General features: G+C 48.9%; 1 protein-coding gene across 13 annotated transcripts in view; it reads right to left on the bottom strand.

Annotated features, from left to right (window-relative positions):
* The window catches only part of LOC141573571 (leucine-rich repeat-containing protein 37A-like), a 60,860-nt gene that overhangs the window by 5,483 nt on the left and 35,911 nt on the right, over positions 1-19,466 (bottom strand). For 10 of the 13 annotated variants that reach the window (XM_074342474.1, XM_074342475.1, XM_074342476.1 and 7 more), the window contains 4 exons: positions 17,007-17,053; positions 15,401-15,455; positions 15,177-15,319; positions 14,997-15,069 (listed from right to left, as the gene is read on the bottom strand). In XM_074342474.1, the coding sequence (XP_074198575.1) occupies positions 14,997-15,069; positions 15,177-15,319; positions 15,401-15,455; positions 17,007-17,053 (318 nt within the window). Of the gene's footprint in view, positions 1-698; positions 1,103-1,141; positions 1,226-6,167; positions 7,745-14,996; positions 15,070-15,176; positions 15,320-15,400; positions 15,456-17,006; positions 17,054-19,466 lie in introns of those variants that run through there. The other 3 variants (XM_074342483.1, XM_074342482.1, XM_074342481.1) reach the window with 3 other exon arrangements.

The raw sequence follows: 19,466 nt of genomic DNA, 5'->3' as shown, positions 1-19,466 counted from the left end.
TCGATTCCCTCTCAACACCCCTTTCATGCTGGAACCCAGATATTCCTCCCTTCCATAACCCCCAACCTCCAAACATCACGAGAAAGGGAGGAATGAAAATAGCTTTTGCTTCGGAATGACAGAACGATGGGCAAAGGTGCTGTCTGATCTCATGTACATAGTAAAATTGATTTAAAATAAAAAATGGGAGCATCTCCTCCTTTTTTGTGCAAAAAGCCTTTCCTGATTAGCCTTCTCCTTCCCAGGCCTGGCCCACTTGAAGGAGGGCTAGTGGCTGGGCAGGCACAGCCAGGTGGCAGGGGAACGAGAGGCCTGAAAGACTTGTTTCTGTCACACTGGGCTTCCAAAGATGTTTGCAGCCACAGACCTCCTGGACTGGCCTGCTCTGCCCCAAAGGAGCTGGATCAGCGTAACAGATGCTGAACGCCAATCCCCCCTCTCTCCCTCCTCCACAGGGACAGGAAGGAACACTGGGTTACCTAATCCAAGGAGCCTTCCAGCAATTATTTTATGAGAAAGTCAAATGCCAAAAGGCGTGCATGGGGTGTGTGTGTGTGTGTGTGTGTGTGTGTGTTTTGTAAGTAGCTCTCTGCACACGGTGAGCCAGACTGCTCCCTGCATTCTTTCTCTGGGTGGAATCTTTGATAGAGACTAGGAGAGAGGCTTCTGCTACAGCTTCTGCCCCAAGTAGCACTCAGCCCCTCCAGGTCTGAGCACGGGAGCCTGGAGTTCAGAGACCCTGGTCTCTGCCAGGAAAGCCCAGCCACTTCCTTCGCAGGACCTGAGGAATGACCAGGTGGGGAAGTTTGGGCGGGACTGAACAGCCTGGTCCCTGTCCCCATAGCCGAAGTGAACCTGGGCCTGTGCCTGGTCCGGCAGCATAGAGGGGAGTCGGGGCAGGCAGGGGTCTGGCCTTCTCTCCCAGCTTCCCGGAGAAGGAAGGCTGGCTGGGTCTCTAGGCTGGGAACCCTAACGGTTGATATATTCTAGAGACTAGCTGCCCCGGATCCACCCACATTCTCCCACCTCAGGCAGGTTATCTGGTCTCTCCTGATGTACCATGACGACATCTGGGAGGGGCTGGGCAGGGCTCCATCTGTGACTGGCAAGGGCAGAGATGGGGCTTGCAGTGGGTTTTGGGCAGACAGTACCAGAATCATACCATCCCCCTTGGCTTCTCTGACTGCTGACTGTCAGACCACTGAGTCAGTAGCTGGAGATGAGCCTAGGAGAGGAGAGATGAACCAGGAGTGGGAGGAAGAGGGGCAGAGGGGCAGGGAGAGCAGGAGTGAGGGCAGAGGGGGTGATGCTGAGGTGGGGAGGGGGTGATCGACGACCAGAGCTACCCAAGAGCTGGCTCCACGCCACCTGGGGGGAGGCTGCAGCTTGCCCCAGGCCCCAGGGGTTCCTCTCAGCCATCCCCTCAAGGCCCCTCCTCCAACCCTCCCCCAGCTCCTGCCGGGTACCACACTGTGGAGGAGGTGAGGGCTGATGGACCCTGCTGAACTCCCTCCACATTCACCAGCCCTGATGTCAGCGGGCTAGCGAGGCCGACCTCCCACTGAGTCCCAGGGGCTCTGACACCCACCCTTCCAGCTTCCCTTCCCCTGGCTGTGACCTGTCCACCGCCTGCTGGTCCCTTGATCTGCTGTGCTGCTGGGCTGGAAGTAGGATGTGGGACAAGGCTTCCTGAGTCCCCTGCCGTCACCTCACGCAGTCAAATCCTTGCCAAGCCCAAACCATGAAGCCAGGAGATGAGATGGGGAAACGGAGGCCCAGGGAGGGACACGGACAGGCCCGAGGCCACAAGTAAGGTTCTCAACGACAGGTGCAAAACCCAGGGCCCTGCCTCTAGTCCCAGCACCCCTCTGGGGGCAGCAGTCAAATCCAGCCAAGTCTGGGCAGCTCCTCCTGCTCCCATTTGCCTGGAGGCTCCTGTTCCCTGGAACTGCTCCTCAGAACTCTTCAGAACCCCCTCCAGGCCCTCCGGCACTGCCCCCTGAGGACCATCCCTCCTCCTGCCAGTCCTGACTGCCCTCCCACCCCCTCAGCTTCTCCTCCCCAGGGACCTTCCTGAGTGGCTGTTCTTTCCCTCACCCTTTAACCGTGGTCCCCAGGGCTCTGATCTGGGCCTGACCCCTTTCACCCGCAGACTCTTTCTGGGTGGTGTCACCCACCCCCACCTCCGTACCGATGACTGCCGCTTCTCCATCGCCAGCCCAGCCCCTCTCCATATACCCACCAGCCTCCAGCCCTCAGGCCTGAAGGTCCCACCCCCTCCCCAGACTCCTCAGGTCCCGAGAAGGCACACAAGGCTTACAGGGTGGGGAAAGGCCATAAGAAGTGGGATGGTGCAGGCCACTGCATTCCTGGGCCCACTTGTCAGGCCCACTCCTCCACCTTCTGCACCCGAGTCCCCGGGCGTGGGTGAGGTGCATATACACACTTGCGTGCATGTGTTGGACCCCATCCTCAGAGAGCTGGGGCTGTCTGTCTCAGCTGTTCATCCACCCCCACACCTGGAGAGACAACTGGCTTTAGAAAGTGCTCTGTGAACATGGGGTGATGGGATACCTCGAAAAAGGGGACTCACTTGGGAGCCAGTCGAACCTCCAGGATGGACTGAGATGGGTGACGGAGAGGGTGCGTTAGCGGCCACGATGAGCCACAGGGGGCTCACAGGTACTGCACAACCCTGTCTTGAAGGTCACAGCCTTTGCACTGAGTCAAAGGCAGCTGCCAACCTCACTGGTCACTTCAGCCCTCCAAGCCCCTCTGCCAGGATGGGCTCAGGTTGGAAGGTCAGGGGCCAGGCCAGACCCATTATCTGCCAGGCCCTGATGGGCCCTGCCTGCCTGCAGCCCTCAGCTTGCTGGGTGGCTGATGGGCCTGGGAGTTCTCATAATTGGGAAGGTGTGTGAAGCCAGTCATTCCCCACTCCCCAGGGTTCCCAGCTGCAGGCACCCAAAGGGAGTAGACTAACAAGGACCCAGTGGAGCAATGCACTCCAGGGCCGGACCCCTCGGCAAACAAAGGATCTCCCACCCCTCCTCTCCAATCTGAAATCCAGCCTCTGCCCTGGAAACTGTTGCCTTGTTATGAGATCCATATGGGTGTGGATGCAAGGCTTACGTTTATCTTTTCCTGCCAGGTTGCTGGGTTCGGGAGCCAAGGGGAATGCTAAGCAGGGAGGTGGGAGTGTGGTGGAGGCTGCGCAGGAGCCCGGGGGGCCAGTCGTGGAGGCCCCAGGCCTCATCTCCGGCCAGGACTAGGAGAGGGACACATGGGGCTCTGCCCTCTGCCCCAGAGCTCTGCCTGCCTGAACTCTCCTGAATCCTGGAACCCTGAGGCCCCTGCGTGGGGGGACGGAAGAGACCCCTGCCCCCTGGGTCACTCCAATTCCCCTCTACCAAACTCTCCTTTAAACTCCATCCCAGGGACACTCAGCTGGACACACATTTTCATCTTTCTCCCACGTATCTGAGGACGTGTCTGTGCATGTATCATGCTTGCGTGTCCCAGTGTGGGTGTGTCAGTGCGGAGGGAAGATGTGGGCATTGCAGAGTCTACAGGACCTGCACGTGTATGTGGCGTGTGGGGTGTGGGTACATTTCCAAGCACCTGTGTTTATAGGAGGGACTTTTATGCATTTGCTCATAAGTGCTGAACGTGTTCTAGACACACGCAAATGCATGCCTGCTGCACATGTGTCAGCGTAGAACGCACGCATGCCTGTATGTGTATGTTGAGCGTCTCCATATGCTTCCATATATCAAGCGTTTGTGTATCACTGTGTGAGTCTGACTGCACAAGTCAGGTGCCCCATCTCTGGCTGCCTCTTTAACCAGACCTAGAAGTCTGTCTCTAGAAGGTAGGGATCCTGGGCGCTCTGCGGAGACTTGCATACAAGGTTTTAAGGGTGGCCCTGATCTGGAGAGAGGGTAAGAGAGAGCAGACCTTCTCAACCCCCGACCAACGTTGGGCCCTCGTGGTCCTAGTGGAGGAGGAATTTCCCACGGGCCTCTGCTGAGGCTCAGGCCGCCCAGAGAACAAACAGCACACATCCCCGTGTGGAGGGGCCTGCCTCCTCCCAGCAAAGGCAGGGGCTGCGGAGGGTGTGGAGTGGAGACAGCTGCTTCCAGCCCAGATAAGGCCATGGGGCTCACAGTTTCCATTTCTAGGATCCCCTCCCCACTCAGGTCCCAGCTCCTAAGCCCTGGCCCCATGGCCTGGAAAGGTCTCCGCTGACTCACCCCAGCGCCCTGCCCCCACCTTGGGAACAGCACCCCACCACAGCCTGTCCTGGGCCACTGTGGTCTCTGGGGCAGGACAGCCCCGGCCTGGGGCCCTCACAGCTAATATCCTGACCCTTGTGCCTCTGAAAAGCCACACAGGAAGGAGCACTGGCCCCTCCTGTCCTCTTAGAACGACACTCCCTGCGTCTACGTGCTCGTGCAATCCGCTCCGCCAGCCTGGCTGCCCCGGCCCAGAGGACCCCGAGACCCCCAGGGGCGAGCAGTCATCATCAGCGGCAGAACTGGGCCTAAATTCTGGACTCATCCTCCCTTCTCCCCCGCTGCTCCACAACTTCCCACCCGAGGCCTGCCCCCTCCAGCCCTGCCTGGCCCGCCTCCCCTCCCCCTCCCTGGGCTATTTATAGGGACTGGGGGAGGCAGAGCTCCAGGGCTGTGGCTCCCTGGGCCTTCCCCAGGGGCCCCGCAGGCCAGGCAGTGTCTGCTTTCAGCCCAGCAAAAGGCTATGTCACTCCAAGTAAGCAGTGGGGGTGGGGTGGCTGGGCAGAGGCAGGGGGCTGGGCTCTGGCCTTTGCCAGGGCCCTCCAAAGCCTTTTGCAGCCCGCACACAAGCTGGGCTTCCTCAGAATCATTCTGGAGTCCCCCTTGGGGCTGGAGCGGTACGGGAGGTCTCTGCGGGCGCTAGCACCTCCTTGGGGAAGCCTGGAGGAGACCAGCACCCACACCACCAGGCTGCCACCTCCCCTGCAAGCCCCCCGAGTCTCCTTTCTCTAACAAAACTATCCCTCTGACCCATGACTCCCCTCCACCAACAGTGGGTCGAATGCCTTAAGGTGCATTTCAAGGCCCTTCCGGCAAAATGCACAAACTCCCACACTTCTGCCTTTGTGGCTGCCCTGGTCCCACTGCCTGAAGCATCCCTTCCACTTGCCATCCTGTCTGGCAGACTCCCTTCTTTAGGTCTTCAGAGCCCAGTTTAAATGCCACCTCCTCCTGGAAGCCATCCCTGATGAGGCCTGTTAGCACTCCTCCCCTCCCCTCCCCGCCCACCATGCCGGTTGAAATATATCCCTCCTCTCCTGCCCTGGCTCCCTCCTCCGGTGTGGAGCTGCTGTCTGTCTTGAGTAGTGATCTCTGGGGCTCCTGAGAGGGCAAGGCCCTGCCTCTCTCATCCCTCTGACCCCTGGCCCAGCCCCCAGCTCCATCAGCCATTTGAATGAGTGAGTGAAGGGAGGGGCGCCGAATGGAGCAGTGGAGGAACTAGTGACTGAACAGTGAATGGAAGTGGAGAGAACAGGGGGGCAGGAAAGCAGAAGAGACCCCACCTGTGTCTCCTGAGCCCTGGAGTGACTGCCTGGTGCCCCCACAGGTGGGAAGGTGGCAGGGGCAGCCCAGGCCAGGTCTCAGTGGCACGGCTCGGCCCTGGGCAGCCGCCAGCTCGGTCACTCTCATTCTTTCCAGATCAAAGTTCCCCCGGGGAACAGCCTGGAACCTGACACTGGCCTGGGGTGGGGGGACGGGGAAAGCTGGCACAGTTCGGGAGGAGGACGCGGAAAGGCAGGCACCTGTCCCCAGCTCCAGGGACCCCAGGCCAACAGCCTCGGGAGGGGACTGGATACACTTCCGCACACCTACTTCAGCCCCAGCCCCATCCTTGGATAGGCCATACTGATAGGTGGGGAACCCGTGGCTCTAGGCCCTTCTGTCCCAGACTCCCCAAGGACCCCAAACCCTCAGGGCCTCAGCGGCTCGGTTTGCTGCACGACCATCCCCCCACATCAGTTCTGGCTCAGCCCCACCCCGTCTCCCAGCACCTTCCATCCAGACACCCTCCAGGTGTGTGTTTCTCTGTCTCCCAGTGTCTGTATCTATTTCTGTCTTGGCACCTTTCTGTCTAGACTCTCTGTACTTCTGTGTTTCTCTGTATTTTTCATTGTCCTCTCAGTCCTTACCCTGGTCTCTCTTTCCATCTCTCTGTCTCCCTAGACACAAAGAGTAACAATGGAGTGATTTGTCCACCCTTTCTTTTAAGGAAGGAGCTGTTTTCATGGCTCTCTGACGTCTCCAGCCCCTAGTCCCTCCAGTCTACAGTGAACAGATTTTCCTGATGCTCTGATGAGGGTGGGAGAGGACAGACCCCACCGCCCCTGCTGCAGCCGGGCCTCCCTGGTGCCCTCAGGCTGCTGCGTCTGAGCCAGGCCTCGGTCAGCCCCATGACCACGTGAGCAGGCGGGGAGGAAGTGGGCAGAGCTGGTCTGGGGCAGCAGGCCCGTGCCAGTGGGCCAGGTCCCTGAGTCTGCCATCGTCTGTCCTTCCTCGTTCCACTTCTAGCTGTGGAAAGTCACACCACAGTCAGAGTCTGACTTCACGCTCCCTGCTCCTAAGTACAAGCTAGTGTCACATGTGTCATACACACACACACACACATACAAACACACACACACACACACTCACAAAGTATAGGGGAGCATAGGCTCAGCGCACGGGACTCAGAATCTCAGTCATGGTTCACTCCTCTTTGTACCTCAGTTTTCTCATCTGTAAAATGGGGGTTATAATAATAGTATCCGTGTCCCAGGATTGTTATAAGCATTAAATTAGTCCATGTTTGTAAGGCGCTTACAAACAAAGGCCCTAAGTCTGGCACATGGCACTCTATCTACGTATTCGTTTAATAAAATAATAAAAATTAATAAATATGCATGCTTCAAATTTGACTCTCAATAAAAATTACAGGTTGCTTTCACCTTTATGTTGTTGCCCCAGGCTGAGCCTGATCCTGCTCACCAGCAGGTCCAAACAGGCCTAATGTGAGTAGTTGTAAGTCATGTCCAGGAATAACATTGCGCTCTGGGGGTGTGCATTTCGACCTGCTTGTGGAACCCCTCTGCTTTAACAGCGGCTGTATCACGTGTGGGGAAGTCACATGGCTTCTGGTTAAAGATGATTGAAACCATGTCCTTCTGCCCGAAACACGTAGACATGAGAGTGTTAAAAAAATTAATGAGAAGGACATGTTTGTAGACACGAAATGGAGACTTCTCCTTAAAAGAAAATAGGGCAGAGGCTGCAGGCGGAGAAGGGGCTGGGAAGACAGCAGGGCTGAACGTGCTGGGTGTGAGCCACAGTGTAAATGCTGAGCCGGGCTGGGCCCTGAAGCTGGCTGGTGTCAGGATCTGTGCTGCCAGTTGGTGATGATAAACCAGAGCAGCTACGTCCACCCTTCAAGGTCGTGGCAAAAACCAAAGCCACATGCCTGTGGTTGGGCAGAACCATTAGGCTTAAGGGACTGTCCCAGAAATGTGTCACTCACATGAGGTGGAGGCCCACAGTGGACACTTCTGAGAAAACCCTGGTCTGGAGCCCAGCCAGGTACAGACCAAGTAGAGGCCGCTGGTAGATGGCCTTGGGTTTTACGGAATCTCCAGATAATCCCACAACCAGGAATCACAGGGCGCTGGGGAAGCCAACAATCTCCACAAATGGAAGAACTGATAGATGAAAAAATAAAGTTTTAGAGCCATTTGAAAAGTCTTTAAAGTAGGTGTCTTTAAGGTCCCCAAAGAAACCGAAGGAAAAGCAATCACGAAACAACAAAAAGAGATCATGACTTAAGAGCAGAACAAATGACAAAGAGTCCAGTAGACACACAGGACATTAAAATTACAGATTAAAAAAAAAAAAACTGAAGGTGAGCTGAATATCTGACCTGAATATAGTAAAATACATAATAGAGTAAATACACATGAGCATACAAATATGTATATTTAATATTTAACGAAACATCTTTCTCTAAACCTACATGGCTTGGTTTGAATTTCGTTGGTAGAACTTACCATTTTCTTCCTTGTGTTGTCTAGTATTTTTTTTTTCCAAAAATGTCCCAAAGTTTGAGATTTGCAAATTCTAACTAATATATATATAATAGATAAACATCAAGTTTATAATGTATAGCACAGGGACCTATATTGAGTATCTTGTAGTAACTTATGTTGGAAAGGAATATGAAAACAAATACATGCATGTACCTATATGACTGAAGCATTGTGCTGTGCACTAGCAATTGACACAATATTGTGAACTGACCATACTTCAATAAAAACATAAAACAAAAACAAAAACAAACTCAAAAATGTCCCACAGGAGCCCTTGAAAACACACCCAAAATGGACTGATGTTTCTTAAATTACTCCCTTGTTAATTATTTTCATTAAAGGCATCATTTTCTTTTAGTGGCTCAAACTTAAGACATCTCCTTCCTACTTTTGTAAAAATTACCGCATTCTATTTCTATTTCAACATTACCTTTACATTTAGGTCATTCATCTGTATCTTAACTGTCTCTCCTCTAGATTGCTTTAGGAGCTGTCTAATTAAACTTTTGGACTCACCACTCCTCCCTGTTCTCTTACTTCTCTTAATGCACTCTTAATTGAAGACAAAGTCGGGGGTTGGGTAAAGCTCAGTGGCAGAGTGCATACCTAGGCTGCATGAGGTCCTGGGTTCAATCCCCAGTACCTCCATTAAAATAGGTAAATAAACCTGATTACCTCCCCCAAAACAATATTAAAAAAAAAAAAAAAAGAGGAACTCTCACCATTGCTTCATGCAGAGCTTTTATTATCTCTCTAATATTATAAATACTCCGAGGCCCACCAGGTGATCTGAAAGTTAGGACTTCAGTAATAAGTTACATCTTACTCCGGGGTACACCCACATGCATTTTTCTGACTCTCCCCTCTTGAATTTTCTCCGATCTTAAGTCTTTGGCTCATTTTTGCTTTACTTTTGTTTTTAATGTTCTTTTCTATTATTAAGATAGAGGTACTGGGGACTGAACCCAGGGCTTCACGCGCATGCTCTACCACTGAGCTCTACCCCCACCCCCGGCTTTTGTTTTTTTAATACATTTTTATTGCATATGTACCTATTCGCAGAAAATGTTTTTGGTTTCTTTTATGGTTGCTTTAACTGTTAATAATCTTATAAAAGGCTATCAATAATAATCTTTTGGGATTTATATTTTAAAATATTACTACTAAGTTGCCAGGATTCAGCCAAATTTTAGTACATCTCTGTGGGCCATTCAGACAAAAAAGGGATTTCTCTACTGGCTGGAGTGACTAACCCAAATTCCAAGGACTTTGTGTCACTGCTCCACAATGGGGGGCAAGGAGGGCCATGCCTGGAACTCCATCTGGGATGCCTTTTGTATTCGTAAGTCCAACAGCAGAGATTAATAGCAGCCCCAGCAACCAAAAAGAAAGGACAGGGCTTCTGAAGACACAGATCCTTCAGGAATGAAATTCTGGGTCACCTTCTTGGCCGAGGACCAAGAGGCAGCAAGTTCAGTGCTTCCCCCAGAGATCTGAGCGTCAGATATGTGGTCATTCCGTCTTGTGAGCTCCTGGGTCCTGGTAACATTGCCTTCCCCTTCTATTCCCCTCGTTCTTTGGGAAGTAACTTCTTCATGCAGTTAATAATCTCTGGGTTACCTTGGCATCCATCTTTTTTTCTCCTTTTGTCTTTTTCAGGACATACCTATGTATCTATTTTCCTGTTTTAAATCTTGGTTCAGAAATACTGGATGGGATTTTTGTTTCCTGAATGGGCCCCAACTGTCTTGAATTGACATACCAGCTAGATAGGCTTTTCCAGACAGTCAATCTCAGGACATTGGTACATGAAGTAATTTAAATTACAATGTGAAAATTACCCCAGGACAGCTTGTTTGACAGAAGCAAAGGGGGATGGGTGCAACAATGGCTTGACATACTGGTGCAATGATTTTTATTTGCATTGAAAGATATCAACACACACGAAAGATCTTCATGAAGGTTGTAAGGAATTGAGTAGGGGAGGTCAACTTTCCTTGACTTTAGTTTCAAACAGAGGAATAATATGAGAGCAGTTAAGTGGCATGGAGTTCTCCCAAAAGTCTACAGCCTTAGCTTTTCTTTGATTCTGTCTTTTTGGTACTTAATATTTCACTATAGAAAATATTTGAAATATTGCATACTATTTGGCCTTTTTGAGTTTACCTATAACAGCAAAATTATGCAATTATCAAAATTGTTGCATTCATTAGTTAAACATAATACTGCAGGATTTATTCCTTTTTGTGCAAATTTATTAAGTAGTTACTTTCTGTCAGTTCTGTCTAAGCACTGAAGATACAGCAGTGAACAGAACAGATCTCAGAGCTTCACACTGTCGTTGGGGGAGACCGTAAGTTTACATAACGTTTTTACTGGCCAAGCTTGAAAATGCCCTACATGAAATACCTTCATTCCCTACATGATTTGGTCATTCATTCGCACACATACATAGGCATTTATAATCAAATCCTCTTTGGTTAAAAAGACAGTTGGGGTAGTTCTCATCCTTGGCGTTATAGAGACCCAGAAGCATTAAAAGGTGAATAATGTCACTTTTCCATCAGCTCTGGTCAAATTCTTGGCACTCTGAACTATCTATAGAAGAAAACGATTTTATATTTTTACTGGCAGTTAAAAATAGTAGATAATGAAACCATTTGCACACTCTTCCAAGATAAACTCAATCCACCTCTTCAAAATGTTATCCTGTTTTGAAAGATGATATTTCAGGACAATCATTTGTATATTATTGATACTGTTAATTAGCGTTGTCACAAATCCCATTGTTGTTGCTCTAACGTGCTTGAAATTCCACTTTTGAATTTAACCCCTGCTCATGTGCAAAATTCCTAACTGCTTAAAATGTATGCAGCACAGAGCTGCAAAGAACTAAGTTTAGCCCAAAATTCTTCAGGGAACAAAAGGTATGGGTGCCTCCTCAACTATTAGCTGCTTTTAAATGGTAAAGCGGAAAAAATTCCTAAACACCCACCACTGGGCACCTCTCTCCTCAACCACCCAAAACGTTATTTTTCAAAAATTCTGTATGTCTGAAGTGAATTATCTGTGGTCAATAGGAACCTTTGAGGTATGGATGTTTGTGTTAAGCTGTAGTGTGAAAAATATAAAGAAGATATATTGCTATTGCCTAATGCACTATACTTTCTTTCCTGACTACAACTAATAAGAAGTATGGGTTTTTCAGAACCTTGAAAATTTTGTGATTTCTCCATGTCACAAGCAGATCACAGCAGGTAGGTTCAGTTGTCTGAAGGGGATTTTAGACTCAAGGTGAAGAGCCTCCTCTAAATCAGGCTTTGGAAAAGACCCTCCTATTTGTCTTGTAGTTCAGAAATGCAGTTTCACAAAGTTCACTTTGGGTTAATGAAGGTGTCGATTGTGCATCTGGAGCTGGACTAACAGTTCTGCAGATGCCCACTAGTGGCAGCCTCCCTCCCCCCTTCATTAGCTTGCTGGTGCCTAACTTGTGGAAAGAGAACAAAGGCTCAGTTTTTCTCTTGCCAGCACATCGGAGAGTGGGCTCGTTAGCTCCCTCCACCAAGAGGTTTTAGTAGCACTGGTACCATGTCTTAAACTCATGACCTTTCCTAAACATTTTATAACACCAAGACTCTCATAAGAATCTGAGTTTCATTATGGTCAGATAGGCGACCCAGGGAGGGGGGTGGTTGTTGAATCACAGTTGACAAAAATTAATGGATATATTCAAAAACATTCACTGTGAGCCATGCTCTGCACTGCACTAAGTGTTGGGGTTACAAAGAATAGGACAAAGACTTTGTCCCCAAGAAACTTTCATGGAGAGCAATGTTCTAGGACAAGTTAAAGCAACACAGATCTCACTGTCCTGACAGAAGTTAGTGTTTTAAATAAATAAATAGAGAAAGAAAGATAGAAAAAGAAAGAAAGAAAGAGAGAGAGAAAGTTAATGTGTTTTCTTAAAAAAATTGCCCCTCAGATTTCTACAAGCCCATTGGTTAGATTTCCAGAGTTCTGAGAAAGTTGATTCTGTCCACCTGTACCACTAATACTGGGAACTGCCAGAGGGTAGAAATGACGGAAGGGGCGCCTGTTTCCCCCACCCATGGCCCTGCAGGTGCCTGCTGAGCTAGCTTTCTGCTGAGCTACATAAAGGGGAAACAAGTGAGTCTCCAAGGTCATTCGAGCTCTTTCTCATCACTTGCTGGATTCCCGATACTTCCTGACCCCCACCCCCAGGTTACACTTGGACCTTATTATCATCTGGAATCTACCATACAAACTCTCAAAAGTCCAACCTTTCCTTCTGTGAACAAAAGCGCTTGTCCTTCCAGTTCCCACTCATGTGTACCCACCATACACGTGCTTCAGCTGCATCAAAACCTCCAGTCTGGCGCCCCACTTCCTCCCAGTTCCTACTTGGTCTAAACCCCCAAGTTGATCTCTTGGCCTCTCTACTTCCAGACCACCTTCAAAGTGCTCTTTCTAAAACTCAAGCTTGATCATGACCCTTCTCTGCTTAAAACATTGCAGTCTGTGCTGCCTGGTCACGACCACGTGCCTCTGCCAGGACCCCGGGGACTGGTCCCCTGCTCCCCACGCGGCCTCTCACACTGCCTTTCCCGCCTCGCGCTGCGTGCTCGGGAAGCAGGCTGCGCACGTGCGAGCACACCCTGGGGTTTCACGCTTCTCGCTGCTGTACTGTCCTGTCTAGACCAGGCCTTTCCTTCATCTCATCAGCCTAAACTTCTGTGTGGCTTCCTTCCTCTTCCCCTCCTCCAAGCCATCCCTCACATTTACTCCTTTCCAGCCAACCAAGAGCTGAACCCACCGCTTGGCACACTGCCATTGTCACGTCAACACACTATCTTCTACGTACACCTTCAGGGGTCTGTCCCTCCTCCCAGTCTTAGGAGTGCCTGGAGGACAGGGACTGTGTCCAACTCTTCCTCCAGACCAGGCACAGTCTCTGGCTTGTAACCCAGGCCCAGGACAAGTCCCACCTTTTTCATGGACTCTCCCCAGCTTCCTAACCTTCCCTCCTCCGAACCCTACAACACTTCTGTGTCATTCTTGCCCTACTCATTCATTGCCTCGTTTCATTACCATTTTAAAAATGGCTAATTCCTCTGACAGATCTCATTAGAATCAGTGAGAATTTTCACTGAGTAGCTGTTGGCCTTGTATCTCCGTCCCTTGTTCTGTCACTCAGTTCTCAGTAAGGAGCCGGACTCCGAGCTAGTTTGCCCATCAGTATGATGGAGACAGAGGCAGCTGTAGGTGGCCATGGTTTTTGTACCAGCTGACTCCTAGAGCCAGGGTGTGTCCCTGAGCCAAGGACAGACAGGTGGGCCAGGTGAAGTCTGTGTTCTGGCAAAAGCACTGCCCAATTTGGGTCAAGCTGGGCAAAGCAGAGCCTTACTCTTGGGCATTTTTATTTAGAAATACATTAGGGTAGCATTTGAGACTAATAAAGAATTGTGCAAATTGGAGGTAGTGTGACATAAAAAATATTACCTAAGCCTCCCTCTATGTACCAACATTGAAATAATGGAAACATCCCCACATAGGAACCTGGAGCTACTTGGAATCCTGGCCCGCACGTTGGGAAGCCCAGCAACATGAGGATCTTTATCCCTGGCTTCTCATCAGCTCCTTGTCTTCGTGTCCACCTCCCTCGTTGACATCAACCCCTGACTCATTACAGAGTCTGGGCGGGCATGGGGACTTTCTGTTCTTATGACCTAATGGTGTGACTCAAGTGCCTAGTACTGCACCTGGCCCAGAGCAGGTGCTCAGTAAACAGCTCCCGTCATTCTCACTGTAGTTGTCACTGTTATTGACTCATTCAGAATTCCTTTTACTCACTAAGGTACTTCAACCATCACTGGCTTATTAAATGCGACTGATTAATGACTTTCTTTGCAGGAGTGGAAGAACCTTGCAGCTGATGCAGGTGGCACTGTCATTACACACTCGCTTGAAATCACGCAGCCACAGGCCTGTGCTGGGTGAGGCAGGAAGTGGGGAGGTTTGGTGCTGGGCTGAGCTGGAGGGAGCTGAGCAGCACGTGGCGGACCCTCAGTGGGGTCAGGAGAGGCCAGGGCAGCCCAGGGGAGGCCTGGGGATGGCCACCTTGGGCAATGGCTGCTCCCACACATTCTCTACCCTGTCCCTCCAGCTAGCTCTCCAAGGGTTAGGGGCTTTTTAGAGAAGAAAAAACTCAATGAGAATTTTCCACCAGCTTCAAAGGGTGGAGAACCCCCTACCATGACAGGAAACACATCTGTACACGAGTTTGAGAGCTTCGGAGAAAAGCCAGGCCTTGGCCTCAGGGTGGAGGCAGCCCAGGGACGCAAACCTTCTGGCCGCCCCAGCCCCTGTGTGCGGGGCCCCCGCTGGCAGGGGCAGCCGTGCTGTGAGTAGCCGCCGCCGGCCCGGAGCAGGGGGGGAAGCCAGCGGCGGCTGTGCCGTGACTGCACGATCCTGCCCCCGGCGCACGACACGCTTCCCGGTTCCCAGGGACTGACTATACTGGGGAAACGAGGGAGAGAAGCCCTTCTTCATCCTTCTAGTCATCCTCCTGTGCCCACGTCACCCCTCACGGAAGCACTGCCTACTGTGAGGGATTCAAGCCTCAGCCCTGCTTTCTCCTGCCTGTGGCCCTTGTTCTTTGCTTATAAATATTCAACTATTTACATTTTAAGTCCTCACCACGTGGCTAGAATTGGTTGGAATTTGTACATCTTCACTGGAGAAAAAGGAGTATTTTATAAGCAATCTTTCTGAAAAGATAATATTAGAAAATAAAATGCACAGGCGGCCCGAGGCGGGACGGCGCTCACACCGCGTTGCTCCCCAGTACCGTCTCGCTCTCCTCATCCGGCTCGTCCGGCTCGCTGGTCAGGACCACGTCAGCTGCGTCATCCGTGGGTGCCCTGGGGAAGAAGAAAAATGCCGAGGCCTTTAGTCTTGAAAGGAACAATTAAATTTTTCATTCTTTCCTCATTTGGATGAGAACTTTAAGTTGTCACCAATCATTTACCTCGCATCCTTACTGAAAATCTCTTCCTCGTCAGAAGACTCCCCATCATGTAGCTTCTGCGCCATATTTTTTTTGCGTGTGGCACTGAGAGGTCTGTACATGTCCCTGAGCCAGAGCGGCCGCATTCTCTGGAAGAAGCCCTCCTAGAACGGAAAAAGGGGAACGTTCATTCTGCATCTCCCCTGCTTTCTCTGGCAACAGTACTTTATCCTCCTCAGATTTACCTGGCTCTCACTTTGTTCTGAGCATTTTCTACGCAGCAAAAACCGAAAGAAGCCCCTTGGAAGGAAACACACACAATTAGTGATGCACGCCACTTTCTACGTCTCACACAGTGTGCCTGTCTGGTCTTACTGGGACTAAGTGGGCACCTCAGTAAACACTCACCACCAGCAAAGGCACCACACACCTGGACCCTGATATTTAATAATTATGGAATTATGGAATAATTCCATGCACACCGGGCTCCCAGAAGCTCTCCATGCCCGTTTGAGATGGCCCCCCAGTGTCCCCGGACAGGCCTCTGCATGTGGCTGAGCACGGAGTTCAGGCAGACTTTCTAGCCCCACTCCCCTGCTTGGCCCTGCCAAGTGCCCTCGTGCAGGGAAGACCCTGCACAGCCGTGCGAGGCAGAAGAACATGACTCTGGAAGTGTTCACCCCAGCCCTCTGCAGACGCAGTCACACGCAGCACGTGCTGGGGCTGAGGGGGAGGGAGTCCCTATTTTCCTAGTGGCTTTGTCCTGTAAACTGGATCACACCAAGGAAACCTGAGTCCAAGTAGCAGAGCTATCTGACTCACTGACTTTCACACCGCAGGCTGTCTCTGATGCTAAGTGAATTGTGAAATCAGTTTAAAGACCACGACTAGCACTAAAACACAAAATATTCTTTTTTGAATATACATAGAATAGGAAAACATCTGAGTGCATAATAAGTTTGTTTTAGAAACTCCTTGTGTCCATATAGTATGTAGTGCTGATTTGTGACATAACATGTAGCTCACAGCCCAAGCACAGTGTGATCAATGAAGGCCTCAGTGGAAGGGAAGCATCTTTTTGATACTCACTAGCAGTATGGCCATGGGGCAGGACCTTTTCCCTTTCTCTTTCTCCACTTTCTTAATATAAAAGGAAGAAACAAACTGCTGTCTAAAGTTTCTCCCAGTTAAAATTCTATGAGGTTTGGATAAAGGGAATAGACTGTGGGCGTCTGAAAACCAGCAGGAGGACAAGGGAAGTTTCCCTGCCACTTTCTAGGAAGGACTCATATATTCTCCCTTCCAACAACTTTGAGTGAGGCTGGTCCTCAAACCCTAGAGCCATGTGGCCTTCCCTACCCCAGAACCTCCAAGAAGGCCACTGGCCCAGCCCAGCCTGATGGCCACCACCAGCAGAAACGGGTGAAAACCCAAACCTCTCTCCCTCCCCCTTCTTCCCTTAAAGGACTAGGAAAAGCAGAGGCATCTGGGCCGGTCCCATTCCAGCTCAGCTTTGGCTGGGGAGCTAGTTTTGCTGGTAAATAAATTCGGCTAAAGCATTATGATAAATAAATATTCTTCCTGCCTTTTGTGCTTTCCTCACTATAAAATGAAGAGATTGAAATAGATGAGGTCTAAGTTCTCCTCTAGTTCTAAAATCCTACTTCAAAAATTACCAGACTAGGGGGAGGGTACAGCTCAGTGGTAGAGTGAGCTGCTCAGCATGCACGAGGCCCTGGGTTCAATCCTTGGTACCTCCACTAAAGATAAAGAAACCTAATTACCTCCCCCACAAAAGTAAAACAAACAAAAAATAAAAGCTTTTAAAAAAGTTACCAGAGTAATATTTACCTTACGCTTTTTTTCTGATCTTTTGCTGCTTTTCTGCGTGAACAAATCTGTTTTGGAAGAAACATGATCAGAATTATTCATCACAATGACTATCTTAGAATCTTTATTCATTTCTTTTCATTTTCAGTCTTATCTACCCAGTGAGACGAAGGCTTTTTTTGTGGAAGGAATGTTCTCTTGTTTAATAATCCTTTGCCTCTTTCACAGTGCCTAACTTAGGATCATGCACACAGCTGGCAATACGTTTTATTGATTGTTTTAGGTAACGTTCAACAGATAATGCCCAATACAAACTCTTAGAAGTAGGAAAACAAAAGTATCTACCAGGAACCTCAGCATCGTTTTAAAGACAAGAACAAGAGTCAGATGCCTATCATATGGCCACTACTGGTCACTGTTGAGGAGGTCCTCATCACTGCGGTAAGAAAAACACTGGAAAGGAAGAGACAAGCACATTTGCACATGAAATGATAGACAAGCTTTAGGTTGGAAGCAATATGAGAATTCAGGAAGATGGCTACATACAGAATCAAGAGATCAACATATAAACTTCAAAGACTTTCCTATATAACACAGAAGACTAAGAAATAGAAGAAATATCCCATTTACAATATCAAAAAAACCGCATAAAGTACCTAGGGATAAACTTAACTGAGAATGTATAAGACATATGTGATGAATATTAAAACTCTTCTGAAGGACATTAAAGTGAAAGCTGTATACATGGCATGAGATACCATCTTCCCAGAATGTTGTAAAGATATCAATTCTCAAATTGACCTACAGATTCAATGCAGTCCAATTTAAATCCAAGATAAATCTTCAACAAAACCTGGCTAGTTGACATTTGGGAGAGAAAATGTGAATGAATATTCATGAAATGTATGAAAAAGACGATCAAACAGCAGGAGCTTACCCTACCATTTATACAATATGTTCCAGAGCAACTGGAATTATTCAGTGTGCTACCGGTACTAGGAAAAGATAACTGCATCAATACAACAGAGTCGAGATAAGCACAGTATTTTTATTATTACTTTTTAAAACTTTTTTTATTGAGTTATAGTCAAGATAGTATTTTTAGATTGGTGAAGAATGGACCATTCAGTAGAAAATTTTGAAACAATTCGATGTTCATACAGGGGGAAAAAGTTAGATCCCCTACCTCAACTACACTAAAAAACAAAACAAATTCTAGACAGATTATGAAAGTACTAGAAGAGAGTATCAGAGACTATTTTTATGCCATGAGGTGACAAAGGCCTGGCTGACAAAACCTGCTAGCCATGAGGACGGGCTGATACGGGGACAGACGGTCAACAGATGGCTGCTCTTCCGAGCCTTTGCCCTCTCCTCCCCTGGATTGTCTGTCTTCTTGTTCACTTCTAAAACTCTTTACAATAAATAAATATGGGCTTTCATTGATTTTCAGTGTTTCAAAGACTTCCCAAAGTTTTTGTCTCTAAGGGGATGAGACAGAAGAGTGGAGTAAGGAGCTCAGGCTTTACAGTCAGGTGAAACTGGCTTCTGCTTTTGGTTTTGTCACTGGGGCCTTAAGTCGATGTCCTACATCTATGAAACAGGATGACACTGCCGTCCTCACAGGACTGTGGGGATTAAGCCAGACAATACACGGAAGACACTTTGTCCAGTGCTTGGCATAGGTCGGTGCTAATTTGGTGCCACAGACAAGGTGGTCAAATCTGCCAAAGCTTTCTGCCTGTGGCATCAGGGTCTGAAAGCTCTTTTCCACCACACGATTATAAACATATTGCTTCTATTTTCTTCTAATACTTTCATGAGTTCTTTTCTTTCATGTTTATGGAGATATGTTTAAGGTGAAAAATGGGGACCTGCTGTTATCTTTCCACCAAATAGGGAGCTGTTCTACTACCATGTATTCATTTTCTTCCACTGATTAGAATGTTAAATATGACATTTCAAAAGTCTAAAGGACACGTGGGTCTGTCGATTGCTGGGCTGTCTAGCTACTTCAAATAAATATTATGTTGCATTACTCCTCATTGTGGAATTGACATAATGCCTCATCTCTCTTCCACTGAACATCATTATTGTCAGCTTTACGAAAAACACTACATGGTCTCTGTCCTGAAAAAACTTATCTAAGTGGGGAGAGGAAATAATGAAATGAAATAAATAGATACAAGTGCAAGGTTAAACTACATAGCAATTAAAGCAATAAAAGAGGAGTTTATAGAAATTCTACAAAAGCACAAGGCCATATGCCACCGGCAGATGCAGGGGGCACAGTCTGGGAAATGGCTAATGACAAATGACTAGCATGCTGACCCCACGCTACCCTGCACATTTGTAGGCTCAGAAATCAGACTCTGCCTTCACCAAGAGGGATCTCAAATCTTCCCATCGAGGCAGTCTCACTTTATCACTATCACAGGATTGATCAGAAATCAGAATGCCAAATTATTACTCATCAGTGAC

This window comes from Camelus bactrianus, chromosome 16, assembly GCF_048773025.1.
Source record: "Camelus bactrianus isolate YW-2024 breed Bactrian camel chromosome 16, ASM4877302v1, whole genome shotgun sequence".
Classification (NCBI taxonomy): domain Eukaryota; kingdom Metazoa; phylum Chordata; class Mammalia; order Artiodactyla; family Camelidae; genus Camelus; species Camelus bactrianus.
The sequence above is the reverse complement of the archived record's forward strand: the minus strand, read 5'-3'. Positions and strand labels throughout refer to the sequence as shown.